Genomic DNA, 27391 nt, shown 5'->3' with positions numbered 1-27391 from the left:
TTGGAAAAGGATAAAACACTACACATACATTCACAACAAGTCTATCAACATTATTTGCACCAAGCGCATTCTTCAACACATTTTTCCCTCCACATCACGCAACAGGACATCACTCTACCGCACATCACAAATCCTCTCGCACCCCAAATCACCAATCACACATTGCCACCCTAGACAACATCCATGCAGCCACGCCTCATGGCATCACGCCAGCCAGCTCTTGATCTAAGACAGGGTACCACTCCATGAAATTCACTGACTGCTTCATCCTCCTTTTCTCACATTGCTCATCTCTTTTCTTCTTTCCGCCCTCTTGTATCTTAATACTCATGTATCTCTTTCTCTGTCTTCTTAACTCTTCCGTTCCCTCCTCCTTTAGGCTATCTTCTCCTCTCTTTTAACCACTTTATCTGCTGCCTCACCTCTTCTCTCTTCCCCAGCTCATCTTTCTCTCCTCTGTCTCCCATCTCTCATCTCCTACTTCCTTCCAATTCCACCATATAACCTCTCCTCTCTTTCGTCTCCTTCTTCCCTCCACTCGGTCAATCTTCCCGTGCCCTAATTTCCACCCTGCTCCCAATTTCCAGTCTCCTTTCACCTCCTTGTGCCTTCCCCTTTCAGACCATCCTTTCGTATCCCCTTCTCTTTCCTTTTCCCCTTAACCTCGTTTCTATCTTCTTTACACCTTCTTTTCTGTCCTGATCGATACCTCACCCTCCAGCCTTTCGCTCTCTCCCCTTTTGCTTCCCTTACCTCCTCTCTCCTTTTGTTCTCCTTTCCCCCTTTATCTCATTTCTCCTCACACTAAGATAAGCTCTGCCAATTCTCTCTCTTCCCCAAGTCTCATCTCTCTCCGCACTCCCTTAGTCCTGGCTCTCCTATTTGTCATCATACATACACTCTTTTCCTTCCCTGCCCTCACTTTCCTCAGCTCTTACTGTTTTTCTCCTTCTGCGTTCTCCTCTCATTCAACACTAATCCTCTATGGGTCCCGGAGTAGCGTGCTACTCGCCGAAAAAGCTCTTCGACACCTCATCAGGGGTAGTAAGCGCCTTATAAATGCAATTACAATACAATAAGTGCCATATCGTCTTCTGACCAGCTTTCTTCGCACTACATCATACCAGACTATTTATTACAAGCGAGAAGGTGCATTTTGTCACAGACAAAAAACATCTCAACACGTCCCACCGTACACCAGCACAAATCACTATCTCACCAAATACAACACCATACTTTCTCAAAATAATTGCTCAAAACTATTAAACCACAACAAACAACCCTTAACCACCAAACTCAGTACAGCTTCCAGAATAGACCACCTATGTGGCTATAACCACTATGTAAAACAAAGTCGTGCAGATGATGTCATGCAGACCTATTAACCACAGGATCACTGACAATGCCACCTTTCCTCTTCCATATAACACAACCCATCACAGCAAGCCTCTCACTATATCCCACACAACATAATTCATATGTCGTCACGCTGCATGACGCCACTCTATATCGAAGACTATATCGCGACATATCTCATCGAAGCCATTACAAAATAGAACACAGCCTCATACAATGCCAAGCCATACCGCTTGAGATGGGGATATCATGAGATGGGGATATCATGAGATTGGGATATCATGGTATGGGGATATCTTGAGGACACAGAAGATCTTTCACTTTCAGAACAATGCAGTAGATGTAAACTTCTCGTGGGTGTTTGGTTTTATAATTTTTATTTATTTAGTCTTGCATCTCAAACAACAAACAGTTCATAATGCCATTGACATTGGCCGATAACTGAAAACAGGGTGAGTGTGGAGAGAAGGCAAGTGCCAGAAAACGAAATGGAAGCATTAATGTTCAGCTTTTAAGGACTCCCAGTGGAGATATCGTAAACCACTCTCCCCTTCCAAAATTGAAAGCTTTGCATGTTTTCCCTAATTGCTCTTTTTTCAGTTAGCTTTATACATGCCACTGTGCGTGACAAGCTGTTTTAACCTCTAAAGCAGAGTTTGCCTAAATAGTTCAGTTCCCTAAAAGTTAACACTTTTCTACAATGGTTTGAGGCTTGAAAAGGGCCTAAAACTCAAACTAAAGCTGGTCCAGTAGACCCACAGATGTCCATTTAAATTGCAATTGAATTATATTTTTATTGCCATGTAGATTATCTGGTTCTGTATGGAGAAGCCTTGATCATTGATTCATAAATTTACATATTCGCTGGATCTCCTGAGCACCCTAGTATTGAGACATTGTGGCACAAAGAGGGGAAGTTGTTTCCCCGGATAACATTGTGTATTTAGACATACAGCAAACACTCAAACGGTTGGGCAAAAGCATTACATCCTAAAATAGGGCCATACTGCATGTCCTTCTCATCATCACTCCAGAAGCCGATCTTTTCAGAATCACCAATATAATACCTTCATAAATTTCCTACAGAAGATTGCTGTTTCGAAGACCGACTTGTTTTCATAATTCGAGTTGTCCCAGAAGTGACAAAAAAAAAAAGACAATTGGTTTGACCGTATAGGCTTGAAAACAGAATCTAGGCGATATGGTCAATACTTCTCCCCCTTTGACAGATCTGCACCATTTTTGGTCAATTGTAAGATAAACGGAATACAGTCATTGAAGGTTCTTCCAAGTTTCTGGTAAAGAAAAGAGCAGAGTATTGGCAAACTGGAATTCCTCATTGGCGCGGACTATAAGCATCAGAGTTTCTGCTTGAAAGTTTTGCCAGGATTAGGTGTCAGGCAAAATGTAGACATCATCGTCTGGCTGATTTTGCGGGCCAGAATAATTGTAGTACATCTGCTCTGTATTTCCGTAAATAGGATGGTTGCCTTCGTTGGTATCACACTGCATATAATAGTCTTCTTCGACACTATGGCTTCTATTGTAGAAAGTGGAGAAAACAGACAGAAGTATAAGTACAAAAGGGGCATAATGGAGAAATGCAAAGACTCACTATGAATATGCATGCTTTATACAAACCCTACAGCACCGTCACCTCCGCCATGATATACCAGCTAAAAATGATTCTCCAGCATTGGATCTTTCATAGAATCACAGCTTGAATCATTTTCTGTTGTCAGGTTGGAAAGAATTCCTAACCTGATTAAGGGGAATCATTTAAACATGCAAGTCTAGGAAAGATGCAAATGCTGGAGAACTGTACTTCAAGATAAGCAACTTTTTATGGCCTTGCATTCGGTGTGCCTGCTCCTCCCAACAATATATATCTTGAAGAGTAGTACACACTACAGACATCAAGATCAGAGCAAAGGAATATTTCTAGCGGTGACTTCCATCCAATATGAAAGGGCTGTAAACTATCAGGCTCTACAGTGAACACTTCTTACAAGTTCCATAGTGTCCGTTACTGGTTGAACATAGGAGTGGGATGTCCATTAGAAATTCTTCCTTTTTTGTTTTGTATTATTTCAGGTGAATTAAACTAAGTCTACATTATTGCGCTTCTGAAAACATCTATAGATTCTGAAAATTCAGAGAATTACAGATCAATCTCACAGCTCCTTTATCTGGCTAAATTACTAAAACATGTTTTTTTAACCAGCTCTCTATGCATGTCGATCAACATAATCTTTTGCAGCCTACGCAGGCCAGCTTTCTTGCCAGCTGCAGTACAGCGACTGCGGTAACGGAAGCCTTGGATGAACCTCAGCGCTGTACAGGCAACACGTTTGTGATGCATTAATCTAGTTGCAGATTTCTCTTGTACGTTCTTTGTTGAGAGCTACATCTGTATTTTGTGGTGTATCTTAGAGCTCTGAAACTTAAAACTAAAGGCGGAAGAACCTTTCTGCCTAAAGTAATACAATAATAAAAAATTCTAATGCCTTGTTTTTACTTTCTCCCAAGCTCCTAACTTGTGATATGAATATGTGAAAAAGCCTTTGGCAGGTTATGTTCTGAGCGGGGCTTGCTATCATGATATATATTTGTCGCCACTGCTTTGCTAGCAGGAACAGGGAGCAGGCTCTTATGGCTTCACACGGTATCTAGTCCCCTATAGATAGGTCTTCTGTCTTGGACTCCATCTGACATTACAGACCCTCACTTGAATCCTAAGACTGTCTTACAGGGGAAGGCATGTAAAGGGCAAGAGAAAATGTTGTGACTGGAATAAACTGAGCCGAAGGGCTATTTGGCTAATACAACTTAACGCTCATTGAAGGCAGTGTTTTCTAAACTGGGAAAAGCAAAAATATCAATGCTGCAATGTTGGACCTGCCACTATTCTCACTCTGCCATATAAGATTCTTGATTTGATCCAAGCCATTCTAATGTTCTCATATGCCTTGTTTCTAATAACAAGCATCTTAAGGTTTTTGGTGTAGGCTAGGGGTGTGTAAAGTTGCAATTCATATGGTTTGAAACTTTGTAAACCTTTTTTTAAACTCCCAGATATAAAATATTTTTAAATAATGAAAGTTAAAATGGGATCCTGCAGTGGGAAACAATTATTGCTTCTTCTCAGTGCGGTTTGTCCCCTGCTTACAAGAGAACTCCCTGGTTGAGGCCTCTAGCAGTGGTAAATAGTTATAGACCTATGTTTTTTTAAGACTGGCAGTTAAAGGCAGCCCAGTGTTGTAACAGGGAAAACTCTGCTCCGCAGCCATTCCTCTGCCGCCTAAAGACCCATTTGTTTTGTACTGGACATCCAGCTGCAATACATCATCAAGGTGTGTGTGTGTATATATATATATATATATATATATATATATATATATATATATACACATATACATATATATACATATATATATATATATATATATATATATATATATGGTATAGATTTACTATTCCTAACTCCATATCTGCTTCCCTTGAAATTACACATATATATATATATATATATATATATACACACGCATGCGTGTGTGTGCATATATATATATATATATTTATTTATTAGATGTGGAAATAAGAATAGATAATCTACATTTACCTATATATACACCTACTTAGATGTTATCGTGGAAGTTGAAATTCTACAGTCAATATTCTTCTAGGTCAATGTTTTAATCTCAATATTTTGCTGTCCGGCCCTTTGCGAGACGCACTCAGGAGAAAAACATTGGACATATCTGCAATGACCACATTGTACTAAAATATATTGTAAACAAGACCAACTTGAATGTGAGTGGCATACAATATTAAAATATTTTTATGCTAATGAAGTTACAATTTAGGTACATGGCATTAGAGCTGGCAGGACCCATCACATTTTAAAAAAGCCGGGTATAAAAACCTACATCCATGTTTCTTACCTTGTGTCTTGTTGGGATCTGTCGAGGCATTCATACTGCCCTGTAGGAGGAGGGTGGAGCTGGCCAATAAAAACATTTTCATATGCTTTACCCGGGGCTTTGGAGTTGCTTGAACCTTCTTTTGGGAGGTATTCCAAATTTCTGCTTGTATACCTGGGCTGAGCTTGAGCCGGAGACGCATTGAGGTCTGACTTGGCTTCAAACGTTGATAACTTTCGCTTCTTCCTTACAACAACAATGAGAACAACCACAGCAATGATCCCCACTATCACAAGGGGTATAAAGATGTAAGCTGCAAGAAGCCTTGAGGAGTAACAGTTCTCAGTGTAGAAAATATTGATATCGAGCCACTCGTTTGTTGACTTGCAGTAGAATGAACCTTTCTTGCACTCATTAAATGTGGCACTTTGACAAGACCGTGAAAATAATCCCACAACGCTCTTTGTTACGTCACATCTGCAATCCACTGTCAAGTTGACCAAGTTGGTTTTGATGATGGTACTGGGGACAGATGATATTGGATTTCCTTCCAGATGTAAGATCTGAAGTTTAGTTGAAGCATTAAAAAAATCTTCTGGCAGATCTAAAAGATAGTTGTTCATGAGGTTGAGTTTTGTCAGCTCTTTGGCCTGGAACAAAAACCCTTTTGGCAGATGTTTCAGTTTATTAAAGGACAAATCGAGATGGGAGAGTCGCTTGAGGTTCGTTTTGTGGTAACCTTCAATTTGTGTGATGTTATTACTACTAATAATTAATTCTGAAATGTTTACACATCTGTAAAATTCTGACCAATCCAAAATTGGGCAGTTTTTGGCCATGTTATTTAAGTTCAACTTCTCAACACAAACAATGTCTGTGAAACAGTTTCCATTGGTATATGTTATCAGATGAATTAAAACCACCAGTATCAATACCGCCATCATCTTATCTGTAAGATACAAATAAGAAAAACATGAATTAGCAATGTATATATTGAAAATAAAGTCATTGTTATCTGTGGCTGTCACCGTGCCCTACTAACGAGGATATTAGATTCTAAATCTGGTCATTCACAGCAATGATGTACCAACAGTGGGAAACAAACATTGTTAATAGTAAAAGTACTTAATATTGGAATTCCAGGCAGCTCTGACTAGACTCTTTGTGAGCCTATCAGAGCAGCACTGGCTTTTAACTATGATGCAGAGAGAACAGTTTTGAGAAGAGAGTGGGAAGGCAAGGGAGGGGTTCAGTAGGGGACAGGTATTTCTTTTACATTTGGGACAGGGAGGAGAGACCTTGTTATGTTTGGTTTCCCCATTAGCCCCTCCCCTCTTGTATAGCTGTTGATGCAGTGGGTGACCTTTTCAGGGACTATACATTACATAACATTATAGATGATTAAAAAGTGAACAACAGGTTTGTTTTTCACCTAGGGTTCTGAGTTACATTATAGACAACTCAAATGTCACTGCTCTTAAGAATAGGTGTGGTAAAATTCAACCACCTAGCTGAACATAATACATTTGCTTGTCGCTTTCCTGCAATGTAGGTTTATTAATAGAAATAGAAATATTATAAGTAAAATGCTGAAAAAGAAATAAAATCCGTTAAAATACCAACGGCCATATGTATCATGCCCAAATGCGTTTGCAAACGCTGAAATTCGCAGAATTTCGGCGTTTGCAAACGCATTTTCGCAAAATGGTATGTATCACACAAATCTGCATGCAAAATAAAGAATCACAAAATTTGCTATTCCTTATTTTGCGATTGCATTTAAGGAATCGCAAATTTTGTGATTCCTTAAATGCAATGTAAGAAGCCAAAAAAATGTGCTGAATGGCCTTAAGGAATTGCAAATTACCACCAACTTCTCGTTGGTGGTAAGTTGCGAATTCCTTGAAAAATGCACATTTTTGCATTTTTCAAAGTGCCATGTGACGCACATACATGTCCTTAGGGCATGTATGTGCATCACATGTGCACCTATGCTTATTTCAGGGGTGCAACAGGGTGTCCTTTGGACACCCCTGCACCCTTAAAATTATTCTCAATTTGCGATTAGCAAATTGCGAATCGCAAATTGAGAAAAAATTCCCATTCCTTCCTATGGGCCTCCTGGCCCATATAAATGAATGGGAAAGTACTCCTTAATTGCAAATTCGCAATTTGCGAATTCGCAATTAAGGAATATCAAGAAATCGCTACAAAATTGCGATTTTCTTGATACATACCAATTTGCGATTCTGAAATAGCGATTTCTTAAAAATCGCTATTACAGAATCGCAAATTGGTTCCTTGATACATATGGCCCCAAACTCTTTGCATGGCACAATCACTATTTTAAAATGAATACTTACCATTAGTGCATGATTTTAAAAATCGACAAGTGCATGGGGCCAATATTTTACTTAGAGAAATGGCCCACGCTGCCAGTGTTGCCAACTTTCATCAATGATGCTGATGACATGTTATGTTGATGGTCAGATCAGTATGGAACCAGCATCTCGTGGTCTAAATATCATTTAACTAAAACAACATGTCCTAAACTTTGTTTACAAAAATTTCTCCACATTGGAGCTAATAGCAGAAAATCTAAATCTACAACTGATGAAATTATATTTTTGTAAACAATGTTTAGTACACAATATTTATTTCCGACTATTTCTGAATACCATATTCTGACAAACACATTTAGAGATTATTTCCAGTAGGAACATAATTTATATACCGTTCCGAAACAGATTTAAGAAGAAGAAGATTATACGAATCTAAAATCCAGTGTCTATTCTGAACTCTTTTAAATCTCAGTTTCAAATTGTGAAACCTTTTTCATCAGTAACATAATAGTTTACATTTAGATTCTAGTATTGACAATGATTCTCATATTGACATGTGATCTTCACCACGCAAGAGTGTGAACAGGTTTTAAATCTGTTCCACTGTTTGACAGTATATGCTCTGCAAACCAAAAAGCAATGGGACACTAGTGACAGTAATGAAGTAAATTTCTAATTAATTGCCTACTCAGAACTGGGTAGATTGAGAGACTTGGCTAAGAGTTCAAATGCATACTTCTAAAGTGGCCTATATTGATTAGTTAGGAGATCAAACCACTCAACCTACTCTATTTTTTTTTACTTAGTTTTGTAGTTTTATATAGTTTGGGTAAGGAACCTAGCCCAAGTGCTTCACAGAGCATTCGTAGCATAACAACTAGTGATAAAAGATTAAAAACCTTTAATTTGTAAGAGTTCTGGAAGGTTAATTCGTCAAAGAGCTCACGACAACAGAGCAGGAGCCTTTTTACTGAAAATATGCAATGCCTGCCTGTCTGCCATGCCATGGTGGGCCAGTCAGCATTATCCCTTTCCATATACAAGCCCCCAAAGTATATTTTTGCTTTTGGGAAACAAGAAAGCGGCATCCCTGACGCAGGGGGGATTGTTTTCTATTCTCCTGTCCAGACCTCTGGATGAAGAGGGCTATCTAAAACACCCTGCAAATAAGTGTATTATACATATTTAGCAAAATCAAAAGACTTGGCCAATGCCAGACCTGAAAAAAGGGCTAACATGGTGTGGAAAGACTGTCTAAATGGGCACACCTTCTGACGGCATAACATTTGGCAGTATACCATCAGTAAAGAGGTCTCCGGTGGGAGAGCCGGATATGACTGCTCTCAGAAACACAGAGCTTCCCCACCTTTAAAAGAGGTAGGAAAACTGAAAGGATGAAGGACTCAGCGTCCGTCAAGTTCTGGTGGATGCTCTTTTAATGCTAACCTCTAAAAAGAATCCAAATTAAAAAGGCATTTAAATGTTACTAAAAGGGCCATTTTGCAAGAGCAACATTGTGAGCAAACCATAAACAATATAAAGACATAAAATATAAATCAAGTAGGTAGCTAGGTAAATATATACGGGAACAATGTAACAAAAAGATTGATATAACCACCTAAATATGTTAAACACTATTTATTTATTTATTTATTTGCTGGTTTTTATAGCGCTTGAATCGACTCCAGATGGAGTATCTCTGCGCTTTTGGTGCCGGCTAAACAGAAGATGAGAAATTGGAGCAGATGCTAGATCTCATTTTTAAATAAAACAGTTTTCAGTTGCCTTCTGAATTTTAAGTGCTCAGTACACTGTCTTAAGGACAGAGGAAGTCTGTTCCATAATGTGGGCCCTGCAATTGACAACGCTTTATTCCCATGCCTCGCTTTCTTGGCGCGGGGCACCACTAGGAGCAGATTATTGCTTGATCTTAGTGTTCGAGATGGCTTGATGACTATGAATTAAATATAATACTTCAGGAAATATAATAAAGACTATAGCTAATATAAGTCTCCACCCTAAATGAGTAAGAGCCGATACGGGGCTCTCAGCACCAGGAAAAGGCGATAGACTGTTTAGCTACTTAGACTTGTAGATGTTGGTTCCGCAGAAGACATGAAATGAAATACCAGCATTTGTAAAGCACACAGCTACCTCCGGAGAGGTGTCCCGGCACTGGGGGCCGTCGGGAAGGTTAAGCGAGCTATTGCCCAGAGTCACATTGGTGATTAGTTACGTTTCGAAGATATGGCAAGATGTGCTGTTCTGCAGAGTTGTGACGTTGAGAAGTAATCCATATCTTGAGCACACTACCAGAAAAGGACTGAATGCCTTGAATGCCTTGATTAATAAACGCAGGAGGCTCCAAGACAAGAGTATTGGAGCTTTGAATCGACATTCCTTGAGATGTCTAATTCTGAGTACGAAAATTGGAGACTCCAGGATGAGGAGGATTGTACACTAGAGCAGTTCTGTGGTAAATACCTCCTGACTTCAATGGGAAGTCACTGGAGAGTGTTGTGGATAAGAGTAATGCGGTCAAACTCATAGGAGCTACATAAGTGCTTAATTTGAGCCAGTGGTGGAGAGTGTTGTGGATAAGAGTAATGCGGTCAAACTCATAGGAGCTACATAAGTGCTTAATTTGAGCCAGTGGTTTCCGATGCTCAGCACCCGCACTCAATTTTCAGCATGGGCACTTAAGACGGTGTTGGACCCGGCCTCGTGGCGTGGTCCTACCCCTCCCGCGTGGCGGGCCCCGGACGACATCGGCCCTCCACAGAGCCCCGGGCGGCCCCTTCCGCCCGATCCTGCACGCCCCAACACTACCGGTCCGGTTACCACCACGGGCCACCACACCGGCCTGACTCCATCATGGGCCCATCACGTCCTGAGCACGAGGCCTCGCCCGACTCCATCTTGGGACCACCACGTCACGAACACGTGGCCTCGGCCCCGGCCCAGGCCCCAGCGAAGCCCCGACATCGAGGCGCCAAGATCTACCCAGGTGGTCGAGTGGCCACTCGACAGATCCCGGAGGAAGGGGAGTTTCGATGGGCCTCCAACCGTCCCCGGACGCCTGGTATCGATCGCCCCCGGCATCCCTGGGTGCTGGCTCCACCCCCCTGCTGGGTGTCTGGACACCCTCTTCCCGGCCCCTCTGGCCCCACAGGCGCGAGGGTCCGGACATCAAAGGACTCCAGTCCTATATCTGGGCCAGCCCCGGAGTAGGACGGCAGTTGTATCCTGGACTGGAAGCCCTGCTGACGCTGTCACGGCCGACACCAGAAGAACTCCTTGCCTGTAACCTGAAGAGACCCTGAGAGCCTGCTGGCGCTGCCGCGGCACACCTTTCCCGAACCATCTTGAGAGCCTGCTGGCGCTGCCGCGGCCCACCTTTGCCGAACCATCTTGAGAGCCTGCTGGCGCTGCCGCGGCCCACCTTTGCCGAACCATCTTGAGAGCCTGCTGGCGCTGCCGCGGCCCACCTTTGCCGAACCATCTTGAGAGCCTGCTGGCGCTGCCGCGGCCCACCTTTGCCGAACCATCTTGAGAGCCTGCTGGCGCTGCCGCGGCCCACCTTTGCCGAACCATCTTGAGAGCCTGCTGGCGCTGCCGCGGCCCACCTTTGCCGAACCATCTAGAGAGCCTGCTGGCGCTGCCGCGGCTCGACCTCTCGGAACCCCCGGCTCGAGGATTGAGAGCTGTGCGCAGGGTATCCCGTCCTACTCCCCAACCGAGACTGTCCCGCTACCCTGACCCCCTTTTACGAGACTTTAAAGATCCCTCGATCTACTTGTACATATCGCTGAGAACCAGCAGCCTTTATTTCCTGACAAAGCTTACAAACTCGACCTCTGGTGTGGTGTCCATTTGTAGTGTTGTGGTTACTCTGCTGTACGATCCTAGGAGAGGGCCCTCACCCAGGAGGCCTCTCAGTAACGCTCGGCTACTTCTTGACGGAGAGGTGGACCTAGGGGTGGTCAGTCAGACATCTTCTGCCTCCCCCGGGGTCGCCTTTCTAACAGACGGTCTGCCACATGGTGGCGCTGTTTATCTAACTAGCAGCCCGTCCCGACGTTGTCCGGGTATGAAATAGAATGTGTGCAATGTGTGTATTTGGCAAGGGCAATTTACATTTAATGAGAGAGTTGAGTGACAGCACGCAGGAGAGGCTGCAGTAATTGTCCCCGCAGACACGCTCAGTTGCATGTGCCCCCGCTTGAGGCCCAGCGGCGAACGTATAACAATTAGAATAGTGTGAGCCTTGAAAGTTTTTACCCACTCTTATTATTTGTTTAGGACCCACACCGACTGTCTTCGGCCCGAGTGTTTTTGACACGCACCCAGGGCAAGGCCCACACTGCATTCGGCCCTTTCAGACGCACCCAGTCCAAGGCACACACATCCGGCCCTTTGAGACGCACCCAGGCCAAGGCACACACTGCATTCGTCCCCAGTATGTGTGAAACAATGGGCAGTCCCCCAAGGGAGTCGAGCGAACGGTTACTTACCACGCCTCCAGGTGAACGCAGACGCCCATTGAAGGCATACGTCCAGGTGCGCGATTGGTATCCTATTTTTAGAATGTGTGGTGATTGGTGGCTGCCGATTGCCGCGCACATTGTGTACGCATCTTGCTCCCGTGCAATCCGAAATTGCCTTGCCCACTGTTTGACGCCCATTGATGCGGCGCAATTGCGTAATTGGCGCACCTCCAGCTGAACGCAGACGCCCATTGAACGCTCTTGCTCCCGTGCATTTTTTGGTCGCTGTGTGTAAATGAATTTATGCACACAGTTGAGTGACAGCGCGCTGGAGGCGCTGCAGTAATTTTCCCCGCAGACACGCTGATTCGCGTGTGGTCTCGCTTGAGGCCCGGCGCAAGCTGCGAATGTGAGCCTTGTATTATTTTTCCGATATGATTATTTTGTATGTACGACCCACATGGCATGAAGGGCCGAACATAGCACACGCCCCCAGAGTTTGTCACGCCCCCAGCACACGATATGATTATTTTGTATCTACAGCCCACATGGCATGAAGGGCGGAACGTAGCACACGCCCCCAGCGTTTGTCACGCCCCCAGCATTTGTCACGCCCCCAGCACAACGCAGACACGCCCACAAGGGACTACTTTGCTGGCACGGTTCTTTTACCTTTTAAATGTATATGGTGGGTGTCTGCATAGCCTACGTCCTTCTGCTGCAACTGCCCTTTCCAATGCTGTATTGGGTGTTGTGATTGGTGCTGTGGTTACTGAGATTACCCGCCTCAAAGGTTTGGGCTGTCTCTTTATAATATTAGTATGGATTTAGAGCTATGCACCACAAGAGTTGTTTATTAATAAAATGTACGTTAGGATTGACTAATACCTACCACCCAAGCCATTCTTATATCTATGGGGCCTGGAAAAGTCTGAATTATCACACTTGAGGGAGTGTGATCGTTAGTAGTTGTGTTGGTACCATTGATAGGGAGCGCTGGCCGGAGCAATGGGTGGCGCAAGCAGCAGGGGCCTCCTGACATGGGTCCTGGCCCATATATTTTTACATATTAAACACTAAGCTCAATGTATCTTACGTGATGCTGTCAACAGAGCAATTCCATGTTCAACTCTCCAATGGCTGTGGGAAAATTCTGAAATCCTATTCCAGGGTATAAAATTGCCTCCCAAGAGTCTCAGATGGTATTGCGCACTTCGAATTAAAGGCATTGAATTGGTCAGGGACTGTCCGGGACTATGTGGGGAACACAGTCAGGGACTTGGGCAAGGACTGGGCAGAAAACTTACACAGGAAGAGGAGTACAGCACTGCCCAGGATCATACAGGGAGTCAGAGGAGAAAGAGGGATCCAAAGGGGAAGCCTGTACAAGTGAACAAGATGGGTAAGACTCATAAAGGAAGGGCACTCACAAGGCAATTTAGCATTCAGACTAACTACACCCAGGACGGACGTGCAAGACATATATAAAATACAACATTAACAATAAAGGGGGGTGTGGGGTAAAGCACTCAGGAGCTCCACATGGTAAGACTAAAGCTCAGTAAGTTTCTTACCCGCAATTGCGGTTACAGATACTGACTGCAAATACCCACATGTAGGAGATGCATGCAAAGGCAGGGTCTGTGGAGCTTATACCTATAGTGATGTTATAAATGTAACTCAAAGACAAAACTCACAGTGAACAAGAAACACCACCTAGGTAGTCAGCGGAGCCCACGGATCCTGGCGATCAAACAGGAACGCGCAAGGCAGTAACGGCAAAGGGGTAGAACTAAACACAAGCACAATAGACAAGGAGCTAGCAAGGAGGAATGCTTAACAGGAAAGGAAGGAAATGACAGGGCACACTTGGCAGAAAGCAGGTAACAAATATACAAGGTAACAGAAGTAAGACAGCAGAATAAAAAGGCAGCAAACTAGAACTGGAACCAAGGAAATGGGAAGAAAGGCAGGGACTGGAAACAAATATAGAGAAGGGGAGGCTACAAGCGTATACTAAAATAGTGCAGGTTAAGGAATCAAGAAAACAAAGTAGCATAGAAGGCAGTGCTGGGGCAGGAACAAGAAGTGAGCTAAGGCTCAGGAGTCAAGGCAGCACTGCAGACAGTGCTGGTTCAGGAACAGGGAACTACCAAAGTTTCAGGAGTAAAGGTAGCACTGCAGGCAGTGCTAGTTCAGGAACATGGAAATTATTAGAGCTCAGGAGTCAAGATAGCACTGCAGGCAATACTGGTTCAAGGAAACAGTACATAGCTCCAGCTCAGGAAACAAGGAGTCAAGAGAGCGCTGCAAGCAGTGCAAATCAGGAACAAGAAATAGATAAGCCCAGGAACAAAGAATAACTATAGCTCAGGAAATCAGGAAACAAGGTAGCACTGCAAGCAGTGCTAATTCAGGAGAAGGGAAACTGCTACAGTTCAGGAACAAGGAATACTAAGGCTATGGGGTCAGGGTAGCACTGCAGGCAGTGCTAATTCAGGAACAGGGAAAACAGCAGCAGGTCAGGAACAAGGCATAATTAAAGCTCAGGGAACTCTGGAAACAAAAATAGCAAAAGCTCAGGGAACTCTGGAAACAAGGATTGGTCTTACCGGTAAACAGCTACAATGACCAACCTTTGCCTGAAGGGAGCTGGGGCTTAAAAGAGCTCACAGTAATCACATGCAGCTGGTGTGAGCAGGCTAGCAGCAGCCAGCCACAGGTGAGCTGAATTCCTCCACCCATCCTTGGCCTGCAGGGGGTGGAGACAAAGCAGTGAGCAGGGAATTCTGGGTAATGGAGTTTCAGGCATGAGTAGGCTGGCTTTAAGTCTAAGCAGGCTGGCTTTCACAAAACCCGGCATGGATTGGGAATGGATGTCAATTCCCAAATAGTGTCCAAATGGCTGTAAGTCAAGATATGCATGCAGGGGAGTGTCAGGAAGCATATTAGAACACTGGAGAGTCCCACAGTTCAGCCCCCTGGTGGTGGACACGAGAACACAGGGAGCGAATCGTGACAATTATTTCAGTATTCTGGCAATTGGGAAACAACCGTTCCATGAATTGTAGTCTGAGGGAAGATATGATGATGATGGATGCATTCTTAAGCGCATGGGCGGTCAAATTTGGCAAGCATTTGCAAAGCGTTTCTGACCGAGCACTCTCGGTAGCGGGGGCAACAATTTAAATTGCGCCGCCAGTGAGCACGTGATCATTTGACACGGTGTTCAAAGCCTCTGATGGTTGCTGGTATGCAGTAACGGGCAGCCATCAGGTCGAGTGAACTAAGAAAAACAAAATTTGATATCAGAACCCCGAGTTTGCGCTGACGAATTTGCTGAAGTTATAGCAATGAAACATGTCAGCATCATACAAACATGGTATAATATGAACCATTTTTAACTCTGGACTACTTGCAGCAGCAGAATAAAGTCACTATAGCCAGTAAGTTGCTCCACATTTTAGCAGTGGTGGCCATTTCGCCTTTTGGCCATTGCAGGGGTTTTAGGTGCACACACCAACTTTGTTACTTTCAATTTAGATGAGTGGATAGATAGGTTGTTTATATACACGGCACTTATACGAGTTGGGACTTCACCTTTATTATTACTTTTGTGTTTTTATCTGTTCTTTATTCACTACGAAGAGAGAGCGACCAATGAGGAGAAGTGGGTAAACTGGCAATTGCATGCCAGGAACCCCCTTGGGTGTTACTACCGTGAGGCGCTCTCTCTTTGTTCACACATTTTTTCACTCTTTCCACTATTGGGAGCTAGATTAGACCTTCGCAAACTTGTTAGTATACACACCACGACCTACAGACTAGTGTTAAGCAAACGCATCTGGGGCAGGAGTACGACTGATTGTGCAACTCTGCCTTTGGTCATATGACGAATTGGTGTCTGGTGGAGGAGGTATTTATTGTTGAATATATAAGCATTTGCAAAGCACAACAGTAATGAGACACTATCCATGATAAGCAAATAAACACTGATCAGTAGAAGAATCTGCAGTACAGTCTGACACAAATCTGCATGGTCCTCTTTTTTCAGAATACCTGAACTTTAAAAGAATAATCATCTTATGTTTCGATATTGGGCATAATGGAAAGTCTCATTTCTGAAAGTCAATAAAAATTTGGTTCCGCAATTGTACTCAGTCTCGCGGAAACGAAACAAAATGCAGCATGATGCCATTTAGGGATGTAAACAGAATGTAGGAAATTAAAACCTAACAATAACAGAAAGTAACAGTGTGTGAAGTCTTATTTATTTATTTATAAGATTTCTAAAGCGCATAGCTGCCCGTAAGCGTCCCAGCGCTGACCCAAGTTGTGAAATTGATTGTCTTGATTCAAAGTTCGCATTGTTGGCATTAGCCAACTGTGATTGTCTGTTTTTTTGTTTTAAATCTGGTGATGATCAAATAGAGCCACATTGTTAAAAAAAAAGGGATAGTGGTGACCGGTAACAGTGTTTCGTAATGATCACATCTGTGATCTCTCTCTTGAGATACGTAGTCATGGAAGATGAATTTGTGGTCATCAACTGTTGGGGAGAGGATGTGGCCTAACGGCTAGGGTGGTCAACCTCGAACCGGGTTTGAGTCTCGGCAGAGACGCTCAACATCCTGTGATTCTGGGCAAATCACGTAATCTCCCTGTGCCTAAAAATGAATGTGTCCCTCTGTAAAGTAACTGGTGCTCATGTGAAGCTCTGACACCTTCGGGTCTAATTTGCGCTATATAAAACTCCCCCAAAAAAACACAAAAACTGTTGACCTCTATCAATCCAATTATTGAGTTTTCTGTGTTCATTCCAGGCGTGAAAAAAGTGCTCCCTGCTTGGGTGGTGATTCTTTCGGCTTTACAACTGGTGGATACCATATTTTCTTGTTCCCGGAACTAGGGCATATGTAGCAACGTAAACAAGTCCATAGCCAGAAATTATAACAAACCGAGAAGCCAAAAGAAATGAAGCTGTGATGCTTGGTACAGGTGAAACTCAAGTGGGTGTGTTTTGCCGATAAGCATTATCAAGAGCTGGGCATAGGGTCCAGTTCTTCACATCTTTCCAAGTGGTTCTGAAGTAAGGACAAGTGACACTATATTGTGATCCTTCGATATTCTGGCTTTGATATTCCCTACCCAAACCAAGAGGAGTGCATGTGCCCTGCAGCAGCAACCAGAACCTCTATTTTATGAGTAACAATCTAATGAGCTGGAAGGGCACCTACAGTAGGAGAAATAAGCATATGTACTATAAGCAACACTTTTTAATTTACCAAGCTTGGAATTTTCATTACAAGAATCATAAAACACGCCTAATCCTGGAGTGCACTCCTAAATCTGCTGTTGCGAAATTTAGAGACAAGTTGAAAAGACATGAGAATACAACTGATTAAATAGATTTTTAAAGTAATGGCATGATAAAGAAGAGTTACAAATGGGGGGATGGGCCCAATAGACCGGAACCAAGTAGGGCCCTTATATATAGTTTAAACAAGGAAATACTTGGTATCCTTGTCACTTCAGTTTATTAATTTTAAACAAACCACGCTATATTCCTCATCAGGGCATCTTAATCTCCCACATTGGCTTTTACCTATGAACAAAAATTGAGACACCTATCACTCATTTGAGCTGTCACCTTAAATTCTATCAGCTTTTACCTTTGGCTTTTCTTTATACATACCTGCCAATATGGTAAAAAAAACTTTTTATTCCTCCTTTCTTTCCTGTTTTGGATGGTGAGCGTACACACACTATTCAGCGTTCACGTCTGTAATCAATAAAGTTTTATCTTGAGAATAGAGGCATGAAAAATGCTCCTACTTCAATTGAAGTAGCAGCATTTTTCACGTGGGTATATTGTAAGAAGTAACACAACAGTCTTATCTATTTGTGAAAATTCATTGTGTCTTGTAGTGATATGTGATAATTGTGATATATGTAAATGTGTTCAGTATATGTCAAAAACCGTTTGCGTCCCTTTGTGAAGGCCACAGTCCTTTATCCAAAAAAAAGATGAGAATTTGAAAATAAACAGGGTGAATAAATAACCCGATCACGAAAGGAATATAGCGTGGTTTGTTTAAAATTAATAAGCTGAAGCGACAAGGATACCAAGTATTTCATTGTTTAAACTATGATAAAGAAGAGTTCATTGTCTGGAGAATTGTCAAAAACAATGGATTACATAGCTGTACATCCAGTGGTATACCTAACCTATTTAGTGTAGGCAATATGTCTCCAGTCGACTTCTCCAATTGTGCAGAGCCTTGAGACCATCACGGGTATGTAGCGCGCTTTACAAATGTATTGATTGTATTGATTTACAATTATCCAAATGCTGATCCACTTGTATGAACTCTGAAAAAATCTGAAGCACTCTGGACTTTCATAGAAAACAAAGACTGGTCTCCTTAGCATTCTGGGACAGAAACAAGATGATAGCCTGACCAGATATTTGGCCATTGACAATGTCCCCTGACTTTGGCGGTACATATACCCGCATATTTGGTGGTGAACATTCCACCATCATCGACCTCTTTTGGTTGAATGTTCGCCAGAGCTTTACTTGCCAAAGTGACTTCTCTAATAAGGGACACCAAGCATGATTCACAGAACTAACTTAAGACAAAATCCTAAACTTACTACTTTTGGTATCACAGAAGGCATTTAGTAGTAGTAAAGTTAGGAGTCTGTCCTAAGTCAAACTTAAGTCAAACTTAAGTCAAACTTAAGTCAAACAAAATCCTAATTTTACAACTAATAAATGCCTTCTGTGAATACCAAAGGTAGTAAGTTTAGGATTTTGCCTTAAGTTAGTTCTGTGAATCGGGCCCACCACCACATTGGTGGAAAAACCTTACACCCTGGCAGGAAACTCAACAACGAGCAACTTCTCTGTGACCGCCTTGTTAGCTGCCGAAACTCTCAATTTTCCCCTAATGGCGCAATAATAGCATTATGCAAAAACGGAATCCCGGTTTCACTTCCTGAGTTTGTCATTCATATTTCCTGTGTTTCAACTAGTTTCTACATTAGAACATTTTGAGTCTTACATCATGGTATAGTCGGCCTGTCTGTGAGCCCAGGATGCTTGTTGAGTTATATGTTCAAAGGTGGTAACCCATGCTTCAAGTGGAAGTACAGAGGTTCAGGTACTCAGTATTTCAGAGTATGTTTTTGCTACTTAGAAGTGCTTGAACACTTCCATTAACAGTACTCCATCACTATCGGAGAAGTGCTACTATACCGCCTTTCACATTAAATAAGTGGAGTTACTCCATACCTGGCACAACTGTTCGTTTAAAGCACTGGGTGTGCCCAGCAGCTGCTCCTGCGCTAAGGCGGAGGAGCGTCGCACCACTGCTCACTGAGCAGTTTAAAAAGGAAAAATAAAATGATAATAAAGTAATGTTATTAGCATTATATTTTACATTCTGGCTCAGTTGGTTGGGCTGTTCAGATCTGGGGGAGGAGTGGTATGCACTTGGGCCGGCCAAACAGTCATGTGCACTTAGCATGTTCTCCACAAGGCTGTATCACACAGCCTAGGAGGAGAAAATGCACAGCCTCCCAGCCCGTGTCTTATCGCCAAACCACGGCACTCAGACCAAACACTCAGTAACACAGCGTTGTGATTGGCTAGGGGATTCTGGGAGACTGTGTGCTTCCTGCTGCGGGAGAAGAGGTCGGAGGAGAGGTAACGGCTGGCTGTACAAATGTAAGTGCTTTTATAATTTTTTTATTCCCCCTTCTCCTGCCTGCCACCCCTGTTCGGTAGCAGCCACTACTGGGTGTGCCTTAAACTAGGTAAAGACAGGAGAAAACAAGGCTGAAGCACTGTCTTGCAAAAATATTAGCGCTTAGAAAGGTCTTTTCACAAAAGCGATGATAGTCAAACTGGATCTATAAAGGGATTATAATAATCTTGTATTTAAAAGGATAATGATTTATACTTTATTTACAAGGAATACATTACACGCAGTTTACAACCTGCATATTTTTTTCTAGAGGCAGTGGTGTGATTCACTTATTTGATTTTGTTGAGAAAGTTTAATTATAATTCTAAATGTGAACCCTGATAGTGTGTAAAAATAGTAAGTTGTGGGATTTATTATGAGGCGTTGAAATGCCTATATATTGATGCTGTTGTAGCACAAACTTAGATAGGTATTTACAAAGCGCCGTATATCACATCTGGAACAATTCAAGGTTGCGCACAAAATCATGGAGTAGATGAGAAAATGTTCTTGATGTTGGACCTCACAGCTAACGGAGCAAGCAGGCTGTTTATTGGTGGCACACGAGTGGCCTGATGAAGATAGATGCTGTCACCTCTATGAAGCAAATGTAAATGTAAATGTGTTGTACTTAAAGCGCACGGCTGCCTCAGCAACGGGGCGTCCCGGCGCTGCACTCATACCGCTGTGGAACCCTTCCTGGCTTTTCCCTGTGAAATGTCCACTCCTGGGCACCCCCAAGGTGAAGCCAGGCATCCCAGTGCTGTTGGGGCCGTTGTGGAGATTAAGCAAGCTATTGGCCAGAATTGCAGCGTGGGACCCATCATTAGAATAGGCACCGAAGCGAGAATTGTCAGGTTCGAGGAAATTGAGCCCAAGTCCTGCCGAGGCGGGAATTGAACCCTGGTCCCGGGCCAGACCTCTGCATCAGGGTCTGCCGCTCTAACCATTGAACCACACTTCTCCACACAGGTGTGAAGTACAGGTGTGAAGAGTTAGTGAGATGCGGTTGATGTTGTTCCAGGTCATGAAAGATTATCTGGAGAAGGCTTGTCTTCTGGTCTTTTTGCTGAATTTTTACAGGGCCTGGAAGGATAGAGTTTTGGTGCACCTTATCTTCAGGAGGCATGGGAGATGATGTTTTCTTTCCAAGTGATGCTAACATTCTGTGTGTAGACCGTGTTGTTGTTTACTCAAAGTTATGCTCAGGATGTAGGAGTACCAAAGGCTTCTTTAGTGTGTCCAATTGGAGGTTCTAGAAAACGCGCCTTTGTTTGCGAAGAGGTTTTGTGTTGTTCATGGTGTGTGGATTCTGGGTCAAGAATAGCAAAGGCTAGAGCCTCAAAAGAGTTACGCTGGCATTGCAGTGAAGACAATGTCTAGGTTGCATCCTCTCCTAGTTCATTCCTTAGATGATCTAATGCCTGGGGTTCAGTGTGGCCAGGACTTCGGAAAGCCGTCCCTTTGGCTTCTTCCTAGATTAAGGCCTAGTCAAGCTGATGACCTAGAAAAAACACAACTGGAGTGTTTGATGGATGTGTCGGTAATGAAGTCAGTGATTTCTAATACGGTAATGTGTTATCAGAAGCGAATTATCGTCTAAGTTATCTAAATAAGGGACGGAAAGGAGCAGTGGCAGCCAAGAAGTACCAAAACTACAGGTTCAAATAGGAAGGGTCAAGAAGATTCTTTGGATAACTCTGAGGCTGTCTCCATTAAGTAGTCCAAGTCTTGCTTGCTGTCGCTTGTGGAAATTCAGCTATCGAATGAGTGTTGAGGGTCGGAGACCAATGTCTTCTAATGAGAACTGCGTGAAGCCAGTTCACGGTGATAGCATATTTGGGAATATTGCACTCTGCAGCATTCCTTACTAAGTTTAAGATACAGTCTGCTCGCTTTGTGTGTAGTAATAGTAATATGTTGAGGGGACCAGAGGTGCACACATTCTGAATATGCGTGGACTACTTGTGTACATGAATGACAGTGAGGATGCTGTTAACGTCTTCATGTAACGTTGCACCTTTGTTCCACAAAATGACATGGGTTTGCTAAGACATGCAAGGTTAAAGGTGAAAATACTGGGTTATTTGTCATCCATTCTCCTTTATGCATGACATGGTGTCCATACTTGATGATGAGTGTTAGTTCTCCCATCCGTTTACAAAGGTAGATACCAACATATTGACCTGTACGAGCAGTCGCAGTCGCTACCAGTATGCCCTTTGGTGCCTATTGGACATTATCATGAACTATTCGCCTTGTGCATTGAGCTCACTATGGCATTGGGCTCTCCTCTACAATAGGTACATTATCCAAGCATGTCTCAACTTGAAGGCTGGATTTAGCCAAGAAGTACTATTTCATCATTCCACTAATTTGGGAATGGGTGGCATGGCCTTTCCATACCTGTCTAACAAGCTCTGGAGCAAACTGCTTAACCACACTCCAAATACTGCTGATCATAGCTCTTTCCTTGTGAGGTCCAGTCTTCAACTTCATTCGCTTAATTAGTTATCCTGCTCTTTGTTATCCTCTCAGTCTTTCTTTTTCTTCTGGTTTCTGTGCCTAAAGTGCCTTGGTTGTACTGTAGCACTCTTAGAGACACATATCACACTCCATAATATTGGATCATGGCATTACATGAATGTAATTTTGGCTGGAGCCTGCCTTTGCTCTTTTTTTTAGCTTGTATCCCACGTTTTCCAGCATCAAAAGCAGGTGGCAGCCATCTTGGATGATAGTTTGGTGTAGGGGCAGTGAAGAGAAGCCGAAAAAAGCTTTAAGCAAAAATAACACATTTCTGCCACAAAAATGGATGACACACAGGTGTTTTGAGACACCAGCTTAGTTATATAGTAGTTGCATTTGAGCAAAGTCTTGTTTAGATGACAATTATTGGGCTGGCTGTTTGCTCAGTTTTCTACGTTTTACCCCTTCGCGTCATTTTCCTGTAGAAACTGGCAATAGTTTCATTTGCGTTCTAGTTGGTGCTGAAAGTGGATTTGCCATTTTCAAGTGAGTTAACTTTAAAACCGGTTTCGCAGTGACTTTGAAACAGGATTGAAGTTGCCAATATTTTTTCTCACAACAATTTAAAAGAAGTGTGAAAGTCACAATTTTAAGTGTGAAAACCGACTTCCAAGAAACTGCAAGCTACGAATATCGTTAAACCTGTGAAAATTACAGGATGTTTGTGAGGGACAACAGTTGCGAACTCACCCAGCCATAGAAGGCAGGCTGTGCCACTACAAGAAGAGAATTGATTCCTCCCTAATGTTTGTCTTCACGGCTGATGTTTAATTTCAGTGCACATCACAGGAAAATATGATTCTTATTGGTGCAAAGAAAAGGTACTGTTGACTTTGAATTACTGTAACCTGCAGACGAAATTTAAACATATGAGAATAATCCACTCTATGCAACTCCACTCTGTGCCACTATATGCCACTCCACTTTACTTCACTCTACACTTCACTCCACTCACCGCCACTCAACTCTCTGCCACTCTACACCACAATAGTGTACGACACTCTACACTACTTCACTCTACGGCACTCTAAGCCACTCAGCTCTATGCCACTCCACTCTACACCACTCTACGACACTCCACTCCACTCTACGACACTCCACGACACTCCACTCCACGACACTCTACGACACGACACTCCACGACACTCTACGACACTCCATTCTACGACACTCCATTCTACGACACTCCATTCTACGACACTCCATTCTACGACACTCCATTCTACGACACTCCATTCTACGACACTCCATTCTACGACACTCCATTCTACGACACTCAACTCCACTCTTTGCTACTCCACCTTACTGCGCTCTATGCCATTCCACTCTACACCACTCCACTCTACGACACTCTGTCTACAACATTCTACTCCACCCCTCTCCACTTGGCTCCAATCCACTCTACAACACTAAATCTCTCCATATCAATCCTGTTACATGTCTCCCTCTCCACAGGCTCTCTCGGCCTGTCCCCGTATACTAGGCTCACCATTTGAAGAGGGAATACTGTTTTTTTCATATTCCCCATGTATCGCCAACCCTCTATCGCTCCTCAGCAACCCCTCATCTTCCCAATAGTAGTTGTGCGGTAGCAGTGTCATGGGCCCTGGTGCAAGCAAGGAAAACAGACAGCCTGCAGTTTGGATAATAAAGTACAGCCATATTTGAGATGGAGTCGGTCCTTGGGGCCCGCTGCACTGCACATGCGTCATTGTTGGTAGCTGGGCCCCTAGCACACAAGCCTCCTCTGCCTATTCCTGCATGCTAGGTTCAGCATGGTGTGTCAGTGGCCACTGGTTGTTTTTTTAATCTGATGCCAACATGGCTCTGCATCTTCCCATCTACCCCATATCACCGTACAGCTGCTGCAGAGACCGTTCCTGCCATGGCGCGCCAGCAGTCGCTGGTTATTATTCTTACGGGGTGGGTGACTTTTGTCACTGAAAAAGACTTCAGAAAGGCATCAGCCTTGCGCAGGGAGAGCACGTCTGTGGACCAATGTGACACTTACAATGAGGGAAACTGTGCTACAAGAAGTAAAAGTGACTGGAACTGTGCTTCAAGGCCACACCAAATCTGAAACATTGTGTAGCAAGGTGTTGGACATGTGCCAAATGAGTGAGGAAGTACAGAATGAAATGAAACTTACAGTGGGTGAGGCTGTGCTTCAAGTTCTGCAAGTTTCTGCTTTTCTTTGCAGCATCCTTTCCTACGTAAAGCACGACTCAATGAGTGGCGTACTTGGTTTGCGTTGCTCCCTGGGCGGGACGACGTCTCCAATTGCACTCTTTTATGCTTACAATAATGTAATCACTCTTCAAAAGGAATTTTTCACGAGTTTTTATTATTGGTCGTTCATCTTTTATGACATATAACTTTCTTCAGTGATATGACATATTCCATTAATTCATACTTTGGTTTCCTGTGCCCAATGCATTTCGGGCCAAACCCTTCATCAGGGGCTTATTATCTTGGGAAGCGTTCGAGGACGCAAACTGTCATCTAATCGTGCACGGATTAAAACTCTGGATTTTCTCACAAGAGTGTGTGGTAACGGCTATTTCTTATCTCGTTGTACAGTCGTTATTCCCAATGAGTGGCGTAACATAGGCCCCGCAGCCCCTGCAGTGAGGGGGCCACAAGCTCCAGGAGGGCACCTCAGCACAGTGCCCTGGCCGGAGAGCTCCTGGTTGAGTTCGGAGGGGGAATCTCCACGTACCTTGCAGGGGGGCACTCAAGTTTCGTTATGCCATTGGACTCAATACTCCACAGTGCAAGGAAGCATAACCGGCAAGCTTTCACGAGTACTGGAGACTTTAACTGACCATAACAGAATTGACATTGGTATGCCACTGAAAGAGACCCCCAGACTGGTGTATTTTATCTGTCAAATTCTGCAGAAGTATCACCTCTTTGTCCATGTGGAAGGGTGTGAAGTGAAGTGAAGGGGTTTTGTAAAGCGCAGCTGCTGCCCAAGGGCGTCCAAGCGCTAAGTAAAACTAACAGAGCTCTGAGGGAGGAGACGAGAAATCAGGAGGGGAACTAATTTCTGAAAAGGTATGTTTTTAACTCTTTGCGGAAGGATGGAAGGGTAGGGATGGACCTAAGTGAGAAGGGAAGGGAGTTCCATAGCTTAGCCGCGTTGAGCGTGAAGGACCTGCCGCCTGCTCTGGCTCTTTTGACTCTGGGAACTGCAGCAAGAAATGAGTTCTCTGAGCGAAGTGGTTTGCCGGGACAGTAGGGAGGGAGAAGTGTGTGGTTAATCTCAGGACTAGCTCTATGGAAGGCTTGGTGCGATATGCACAGGGTCTTGAATTTTATTCTGTCCCTAATCGGGAGCCAATGGAGTGACCTAATCCCTGGCTTAGCGGATTCTCTGCGTGGGATTTGGAGTAGCGTGCGAGCTGCACAATTTTGTGTGCGCTGAAGTTTCTGCAGCACGTAGTCAGGGGCTCCTAAGTAGAGGGCGTTGTTGAAGTCGAGCCGAGATTGGATGAGGCCCTGAATAACGACCTGTCTAGCTTCCATGGGCAGAATAGGCAGGATTTTTCTCAACATTCGGATAATCCTGAAGCAGGTTGCTGCTGTTTTGGTTGCCTGAGTGTTAAAGGTGAGGGTTTTGTCCAGCCATACTCCCAGGCTTTTAATGTCCTCCTTCGGGGATGGAGGACCCAGACGGGTCGCTGTCTTCACCATCATGGAATAAGCCGGGGACGATTCCTGATAACAAGACGCAACAGTCTTTAGGCTCTATGGGTGTTGACGGAAGGTAGGTATTTCTTGCAACCACACAGGCAGAGATACCCTCATTCCCTGGCTGTGCATTAGTGTCATGATGGGACTGCAGTTTGGGGTTTATTCCACATTTTCTGAGTGGCACTCCCCTCGAAAACACCCGCTTACACAGTGCAGGATTCAGACACCGCAACAGGTTAGAGGGTGAGCCAGGGATATCACTACTCTGTCAGATTATTTGGAGTTACCCATGCAGATGGAGATTCGGGCACCTGATTAAAACACAGAGAGGGAGGTGAACTCACCCGTTTATTGCAACATATCTGCAGCTCTGTACTTCTATGGAGAAACCTTTTCCAATCTTGAACACAAAGGCAGTTTGGAGAATCTGTTTCCAGACAAGGAGCTAAGCTAGGTCTATGGTGCAAAAGATTTTCTAGAGCAAGGTGGTGTAAATCCCGAAGCCTCCGCATGCTTTGCCGCTGTACTCTCTTTCCCAAGAAATTGAATATAGCATCCAACTGGAACAAGTCAACAGGTATAAGGAGATAGATTTGTCTGTGTACCAGGTAATTTTACCTTCCATGGAGGTATTTGTACCATTTGCAAGGATAATTTAGCCCTCCTGAGACAGATAGTATCTCACCTTCAAGAGCAGTTTCTGGATCCATCTTTATGTGGCAGGAACACCTAAAGTTTTTTTTAAAATAAAAGAGCCTGGATGTGCAATTTAATATTATACCATAATAGTCTCTTCACCTTAAATGTAGCACCTCTTACACTGCTTGGGAAAGGTGGCGGTGTGCAACTTGCTGACTCTTTACCGTCACATACTGTCTGCTCCACATAGCAGTGTGTAATCAGCACGTGAGAGACAATTCAGGAAAGGCCGACCCAACTTTTTTTTTTATTCGGAGGACAGTAAAACAGGCACTGTCAAAATTAGTAACAAATAGGCCTACTGAAAAAAGTACCAAAATAGAACCATCAACAGAAACAAACCTAGCAATGGAAAGAGTTGGAAAACTTGAATAGTAATTTTGGAGTCAAGAGAATGAAGTGTGGCCGCATTTGGTTGGTGGTGGTAGATGTTCTGTCGCGGTGGAGTGTGGTGTGCTGGATGGTGGTGGTGTGAAGTGTGGTGGACTGGGGCGTCATGTGTGGTGGTACTTGGTAGGTGGCGGTGCGATTGACTTTGATGTTGGCTGGGACGATGTAAAGGATTATGTATTGTGTGGTGTGCCGCTTTCGCTCTGATGGCATATGGT

General features: G+C 43.6%; 1 protein-coding gene across 6 annotated transcripts in view; it reads right to left on the bottom strand.

Annotated features, from left to right (window-relative positions):
- Positions 1-217: 217 nt before the first annotated feature.
- LRRC25 (leucine rich repeat containing 25) overlaps positions 218-27391 on the bottom strand; it is a 109432-nt gene continuing 82258 nt past the window's right edge. For 5 of the 6 annotated variants that reach the window (XM_078668229.1, XM_078668227.1, XM_078668231.1 and 2 more), the window contains exons 2-3: positions 5301-6228; positions 218-2896 (exon numbers count right to left, since the gene is read on the bottom strand). In XM_078668229.1, coding sequence (XP_078524355.1) covers positions 2746-2896; positions 5301-6223 — 1074 coding nt within the window. In that variant the 5' untranslated portion in view covers positions 6224-6228 and the 3' untranslated portion in view covers positions 218-2745. Of the gene's footprint in view, positions 2897-5300; positions 6229-14720; positions 14783-27391 lie in introns of those variants that run through there. The other variant, XM_078668230.1, reaches the window with a different exon arrangement.

The sequence above is a fragment of the Lissotriton helveticus genome, chromosome 12 (genome assembly GCF_964261635.1).
Source record: "Lissotriton helveticus chromosome 12, aLisHel1.1, whole genome shotgun sequence".
NCBI lineage: Eukaryota > Metazoa > Chordata > Amphibia > Caudata > Salamandridae > Lissotriton > Lissotriton helveticus.
This window is presented reverse-complemented; position numbering and strand designations above follow the sequence as displayed.